The sequence below is a fragment of the Rhamphochromis longiceps genome, linkage group LG4 (assembly GCF_057381845.1).
Source record: "Rhamphochromis longiceps isolate RC_006_pf linkage group LG4, R_longiceps_female_GT1.1, whole genome shotgun sequence".
Taxonomy (NCBI): Eukaryota; Metazoa; Chordata; class Actinopteri; order Cichliformes; family Cichlidae; genus Rhamphochromis; species Rhamphochromis longiceps.
In genome coordinates this window covers 23,662,298-23,669,758 of record NC_140560.1, presented here as the reverse complement: position 1 = coordinate 23,669,758, position 7,461 = coordinate 23,662,298, and the positions used below count along the sequence as shown (strand labels likewise).

Below are 7,461 nucleotides of genomic sequence, written 5' to 3'. Positions count from 1 at the left end.
TCCTAAATTATACCCATTATATTGGTATAATAGCTCCCTGTTAAATACAGAATTGAATTCAAAATCCTGCTCCTCACATACAAGGTCTTAAATAATCAGGCCCCATCTTATCTTAATGACCTTGTAGTATAGCACTTCGCTCTCACACTGCAGGCTTACTTGTTGTTCCTAGAGTATTTAAAATATTAAAAGTATTATTTAAAAGTAGAATGGGAGGCAGAGCCTTCAGTTTTCAGGCCCCACAATATAGAACCAGCTTCCAGTTTGGATTTGGGAGACAGACACTAACTCTTCTTTTAACATTAGGCTTAAAACTTTCCTTTTTGCTAAAGCATATAGTTAGGGCTGGACCAGGTGACCCTGAATCTTAGTTATGCTACTGGGGGATTCCCATGGTGCATTGAGTATTTCTTCTTCAGTCACCTTTCTCACCCACTATGTGTTAATAGACCTCTCTGCATTGAATTGTACCTGTTATTAATCTCTGTCTCTCTTCCACAGCATGTCTTTATCCTGTCTTCGTTCTCTCACCCCAACTAGTCGCAGCAGATGGTCGCTCCTCCTGGAGCCTGGTTCTGCCAGATATTTCTTCCTGTTAAAAGGGAGTTTTTCCTTCCCACTGTTGCCTAAGTGCTTGCTCATAGGGGGTCATATGATTGTTGGGTTTTTCTCTGTGTGTATTATTGTAGGGCCACCTTGCAATATAAGGAGCCTTGAGGCTGTTGTTGTTGCAATTTGGTGATCTATAAATAACGCTGAAATGAAACGAATAGTAATAATAAAGAACTTTTTAAAAAAAGTCTTCATCACCCAACATTGTTTCACGCCTTTATTATCAGTACAATGTGGCAGCAGATAATAAAACCTATGTTGATATTTTTAATCTAAGAACCTTAATGTAGTTTGGCAACTTAATGTTAGTGGCTCCATAATATAGTTATTTTTCTGTTTGCCTAAGAAGTGAAAGATCCCTGATTTGATTCTGGTTAGCAGCACAAATTCTTGCGTCTGTTGTGATGAGCTCTTGTGAAAAAGGGAACAGCTGAAAGTATTTTTCTCCCTTTTTTAATGTTTTTTTTTTCAGTGTATTTTAAGTATAGATGAAAATGCGTCTGTAAACTTTAATCCCATTGATTGATTTTAAACAAACAAACAAACAAAAAAAACCCCCACTTCCTCTGAGGCAGGTTACCCATCTGCCACCCACTCCCATCTGCGCTGCACAAACACCTCCTCTTCCTGCCTTTCTCGGTTCTCCGTTCTGCTTTTCCTGCTCCCGCCTTATTCATGTTGGGTTTACCTTTCTATTATATGTATATGTAAACTTCTATTATATTGCAGTTGCAATAGTGCAGTCTGAGCCACACAGTTCCAGTTTGATTTTAACCTTATCCATTTGTGGACTTTGCTTTTTGCTCGATTTTTATTTTTTCCGCCTGTTTCCTGTTTGTGTCTCACTGCTTTCTTCACCAGCCTTTTCCAGCATTACTTCTAACAAAAGGTGAGCAGTTTAAACTTTTAATCTGAATTTAATATGATGTATGAGAGTGCGACGATGGCGCACTTGGACAGTTCTTTTAAAGTTGACAAACAAACAAAGTCTCCACTGTAGTTAAATCTAGCTTTTACCAATTACGCCAAATTGCCAAGGCCAAGCCTTATATACCCAGTAAGGACCTTGAGAAATTTATCCATGCCTTTATTGCATCTAGATTAGACTACTGTAACTCCCTCTATTTTGGCCTCCAATCCCCTTCTCCGCAGACTTCGGCTTGTTAAAAATGCGGCTGCACGCCTCTTAACTGGAACTGGCAGGTTTGATTCTATCACCCCTATCCTCGCTGACCTTCATTGGCTTCCCATCAAATACCGTATTGATTTTAAATGACTATTGGTTACCTTTAAAATTATAAATAACATTGCTCCCAGCTATCTTGTTGAACTTCGCAGCTTGTACACTCCTAGTAGATGGGCCTGTTGCTCTTAGTGCAACCTAGGGCACGGTTGAAGACCAGAGGGGATCGCGCTTTTGCCATAGCTGCACCCAAACTCTGAAATAATCTTCCTATTTTGCTATTCCTGAGTCTGAATCAGTTCAATCTTTTAAATCGCGGTTGAAAACCTTTTTATTCAATTTAGCCTTCCCTAGTTAGTATTTGTATCCTGCAAATGTTCTTTTATGTAGTTTTAATGATTTTATTTTATTTTATTGCTGAATAATCTCCTAGTCGAGTTGTGTTTGTATTTTCTTTTGCATATTTTCACTGCGCTGCAGCTAATTAGTGCTCTCCGCCTGTTGGTGTATTTATTCCGTTAGTTTCCTTTCTTTAAATTATTGTATTACTGTAAAACACTTTGGTGTACCGCTGGTTTTGAATGTGCTATACAAATAAAGTTCTATTGTATTCTGTATGCATTAAAGGATTAAAGTTGATCATGATGTCTAATCTTTAAAGCAGTGCTGTCTGGTTAAATATTGCATTTTATATTTCAGTTTCATTTCTTGGTCATGGATGATTTCGTAAGAAACACACTGCTTGAATGGGGCCTAAGTGATTGGGTGGAGAAATTTAAAGGTAAAGTATTGATCTGATTGACAGATATTGATTATTATTTGATCTGTTAACTGTAAAACAGCTTATAGAACTGTGCGGATTGCTTTTTCACTCATTAGCGAGAATTTCTGAAGCAAGTTGAGAATAATCTTTATCTCTTCAATTTTACTTTTAATTACAGATGAACAAATCAATGCGGAAAGTCTGTATTATCTAGATGATCGAGAAATTGATATTTTGATCCCAAAAGCTGGACCAAGAGTGATATTCAAGAATAACCTCAAGCTGTTAAAGGTAATTGATTTCTTTGACAATCATTGTTATTTTAGTGTACAGAGGTTTAATTTTTGTTAGAACTATCTTGATATTAAAAAAAATGTACTGGCAGTAACAATATGTAGCATAATTTTTTTTTAATTCTTCACTAATATGGATTTACAATGTTTTGGTGGTGCTAGAAAGAAATAAACACAAATCAAGAAATAGTCACTTCTTTTCAATTAAGTTACAAACTATTTTGTTTCCTTGAGATTTAGTATCTATACGAGAAATACAATTTTTAATACATGTTTAAGTGCTCAGTATTTTATTTGGCTTTGCACTTTTTATCTGCAGGGTAAACAGGAGCATGAAGAAGCAGCTGGTTTGGTTCAGGTAAGGATTATAATGAATTTCAGACATTGGGCCAACTACCTGAGACAAAATAGAGTTTCATTCTGTTGCCTATAGCTGCGGGCCCATCCCCCGGGCCTCGGACCGGTACCGGTCCATGAGTCGTTTGGAGAGAGTTATTCCCATACAGCTTATGACAAAATTTGATCCGAAGTGATTGATGGCCCTAATCACGACCTTTTGACCTCCCGCCCCTCCCCCCCGGAAGCGTGTAATGAGCGTGACGAATCGCATCCGGAGAAGGGGGGGGTGGGAAACCCCCCGCGTGACGAATCGTATCCTGAGAAAGGGGGGGGTGAACCCCGGAAGCGCGCCATCTGTTGCTAACCGTGTCGAATTGCATCCTGAGAAAGGAGGGGTGAACCTCCGGAAGCGCGCCATCTGTTGGAGGGGAATAAAAAAGCAGAGAGGTGGAGCCCGTCACAATTTCTAAGGCACAGACACAAGATGGATTTCCTTCTGCAGCCCCGCAGCGGTCCTGTGTCCGATGAGATCTGCTCTCCCAAAGAAGAAGGCTTTGAATATGACATATTCAAATACAGCATATTTACTATGGAAGGCCTCGATCCGGACCTTATGACCCTACCGGAAATACTCCGGAAGTGTCTAGTCATTTTCAGACCTGTTGCGTCATGTTCCCTAAGCACAGCGGTGATGCAGCAGATGATTCTGTGATGTATAGAGAGACAGAGCGGATGTAATTTTACTTTCTTAAGCTGCACCGGCGTTTGTAATGGAAATAAAGAGTGACTTCCTGTAGAGATTTCAATAGTATTTTATTTTCCTATAATACAGACGCTGTAAAAAAAAACAAAAAAAAAAAAAAAAAAAAAAAAACAACCCTCTCTAACTATTGGTATTGTCAAGACAAAGATGCGAAAAACAGATGCTTTGCTAGACTAGGATAAAATGAGAGAAGAAACGGGAGGGGAGTCGATATCTGTGACAGTTCTACCAATCGCGAGGAAGAATCCGTGAATATTATGTCAGCATTCCGTTCAAACAACGCCGCCGATCTCACACACACACACACACACACACACACACACACACACACACACACACACACACACACACACACACACACACACACACACACACACACACACACACACACCGCGGGTCAAGGAGGAGTGAGACGGCAGAATAGTTTTTTTTCTTCATTACTTTTACAATGGGGTTTCTCAATAGATAGAAAATGATGACGCTGAGGAGTCAACATCCGATATTATCATTGCTTGTAACCCGGTAAATAATTTCGTACATCTCCCCATAAAACAAGTCTTAGTGGAAAAAAGCTCATATTCGAATAAGTTTATTCCCCTCTGTGGGAAAGAGTTTTTTTCTCAGAGTCAACCATGAGGCGAGTTTTGTCAACAGCAAGAACAACTGTTGCCCATAAAGTAAAACAAATATCCGCCTCTAAGTCGTATTTTACCGTTGCAGAATGTGGAAAACAGACAGCCCTCACAGGAGGCACCATAGTTAAAATATTTAAATTTCAACTAAATTTGTAGTAATGATCGGATTTCCTCACTTATCTACACCACACTCCTTGTCCTTGATTTCTTATCGTTCCTCTGTCCCTTAATAGAAACCACATATATAGAAACTATCCTCCCTTTCAGTTGTCTTTTGCACTTCCATATCGCAAAGCAGTTACTGTAGGTTATTTTCTGCTTATGCATTAATGTAATTAATTAACTTATTTATCCTTAAGTAAGGTAATGACTTGAGTTCTAATGCTTTTTGTCTCTTGAGTTAGCTGTCAATGTGGGATTTTTTTCCCCCTTTTGTCCAGTTAAAGCTGCCTTTCATTCTTCAACACAGCTTAAACTCTAATAGGTAAGCTTTCTCGTAATTTCTTAGTTCTGCAGGCTTCTTGAAAGACATCCGAGACTCTTCTTTGGATGCTGGCTGCCTTTTGTTTTGTTTTCTGTCAAGATGATCCCACACTGCTTCGATTATCTTGAGGTTCGAACCCTGGAGAGATCAATCCATGACTGATGCGTTGTTTCATCCAGGCATACTTTGACTACATTGGCAGTATGTTTGCGATCATTGTCGCACTGAAAAATGAAGTTGAAGCCAATCAGACACTACGTGGTATTACATGGTCGATCAAAATCTGGTGGAACTTTTCTACATTCATAATTTGATTAATTTGGATAAGAGCTCCAACAACACTGGCTGAAATCCAGCCTCAAAGCACGGTAGAGTATCCACGCTGTGTTAAAGACGGCTATAGACATTCACTGTTGTATCTCTCTTCGGACCTCTTCCGTGCATATTTCAAATTTGGATTCATTACTCCATAAGACATATTACAGCTGATTTCTTTTTCCAGTCAATTTCTTGTGTAATTTGGCACACCTCAGCCTTATTTTTCTCTGTTCTCCTTCCTTAAGAATGGCTTATTAACAGACACCCTTCCAACTCAGATAACTTTTGATGAAATGTTTACAGCACTCGAGTTACTCGCCACGGCCATCCTAAATGCTAAAAACACTAAACTTTAATTCTAAATTACGTAATTAACGTTAACCAGAAAAAACAAGCCAAAGTCGAAATGTTGCTGAGCTGACCTGTGGTATGCTATGTCTTCTAAAGCACGTATAATGTAAACAGAACTGGTCTTTGCACAGAAGCCTGTGGAGCTTCATAATTAACCTCAGTGTGTGAAGAGGACTCTCCATTTAATAATAGCTGTAATAAAATGTTCTGGCCGACGGTGTTAAACGCTGCACTTGGGTCTAGCAGGGAAGATTTCAACTTTTCAATATGAATGAAGGCTGAAAACTGATTAGATTAATGTCTGATGATCTTTTCTGTGCTTCTTCAAGTTTGTAACACCAAACATATTAAAGGATGATGTAAGGCTCACAGGAAGAGTTTAATTAGACACACATTTACTATTTTTCTTTATACTCTTTCTTTCTTGACATGTTTAATATGATTACTATCAGAGGAGAAAATGAACCTTGTGTAGTCTAAAAACTTTTTTATTTAATCAAACTGTAATGTTGTTGAACTCTGACGGACGTGTCTTTTAATCTTGTCAACAAATCCTTAATCATCTAAATCTGCCATTTATCATCTTGTAAAATGTTCCCTCTGCTTCTGTTGCACATCTCCCCCCCCCCCCCCCCCACACTCTCTGCTTCACCAGCCCTGTGCAGCTGGTCCAACCCCTGCCTGCCTCCTTAAACTGGGGTGTTTAAATCTCTTTACCTCTGTTGTGAACTTCACACAAAGTTTGTGGTAACAAAATCAAACTGACGAGGATCTCGTTTGAAAAACACACACACTCACGAGACAAAATAAAAACAGACTGCTCAAAGCAAAAGCAGAGCCCTCACAGCTGGTAGTACAAACACAGTGACAACATGCGTATTAGATACCCTCAGTGCCAAAAGCATAAATATGAAAAAATGTGATCACCAAGAATATCCTAAAAATGGCATTGAGGTGCGTGTTACAGTAAAGAAAAAAAAAGTAGCCAAATTTTCATCGGAAAATGTTGAATTTTAGTAAAAACAATGCTCTGTAGTTTGATACTGTCGTTACAGACAAAGCAGATGTTTAAAGCCTTTGGACGCACATTTGAAATGCACTCATTCTCCTTATCAGCTGGAAACATTAAAGCCGTAAAATGACTTTTTCAAACGGATAAAAACTATTGAACAGCAGCAATGTTGAGCCTGTTTCAAAATTTGAATGTACATGTGTTGAAGGTGAGGGTCTTGTTGAATTATTAAACATACTTTCTTTAATTTTTCGAGCCACAAAAACAACAACTTTTAATTTTCTTCTGCTTGAGTCTCGGCCTCGGGTAGCTCTACTTATCATTGCTCAGTCAGTCGTCTGTTTGTGCTACTTTTTTTCAAGGAGCAGTGGATTATTGGTAAGGGTGACTTTATGTGTTTAGCTACTTAAGTGGAAGTACTGTGGAAAGTTTTACCTTACATACATAGATCTACCAGTACAGCTTCTGAGGTAACTGTTTACAAAATGTTATAATCTATTCAAAGGTTCTTTGCAATTTTACATTGATAAACATTATCCTTAACACATTTGGCCCACATAAAGTACTATGGCCATCACACGGTCATTTAGAATTGTTTAAATAACTCGTGTCTTAAGTCCTTCCATCAAACAGAAAATTAAAAAAAAAAAAACATGGTTCACTTTTATATCACAAAATGTTAGAAATATAAGCCGTTCATAACAACCT

General features: G+C 38.5%; 1 protein-coding gene across 4 annotated transcripts in view; it reads left to right on the top strand.

The window, feature by feature from the left end:
* Window positions 1-1,168: 1,168 nt before the first annotated feature.
* Window positions 1,169-7,461, top strand: part of LOC146671633 (nuclear GTPase SLIP-GC-like) — a 31,786-nt gene continuing 25,493 nt past the window's right edge. For 2 of the 4 annotated variants that reach the window (XM_085403901.1, XM_085403903.1), the window contains exons 1-4: window positions 1,169-1,501; window positions 2,495-2,576; window positions 2,737-2,849; window positions 3,171-3,209. In XM_085403901.1, coding sequence (XP_085260027.1) covers window positions 2,510-2,576; window positions 2,737-2,849; window positions 3,171-3,209 — 219 coding nt within the window. In that variant the 5' untranslated portion in view covers window positions 1,169-1,501; window positions 2,495-2,509. The remainder of the gene's footprint in view (window positions 1,502-2,494; window positions 2,577-2,736; window positions 2,850-3,170; window positions 3,210-7,461) is intronic. The other 2 variants (XM_085403902.1, XM_085403900.1) reach the window with 1 other exon arrangement.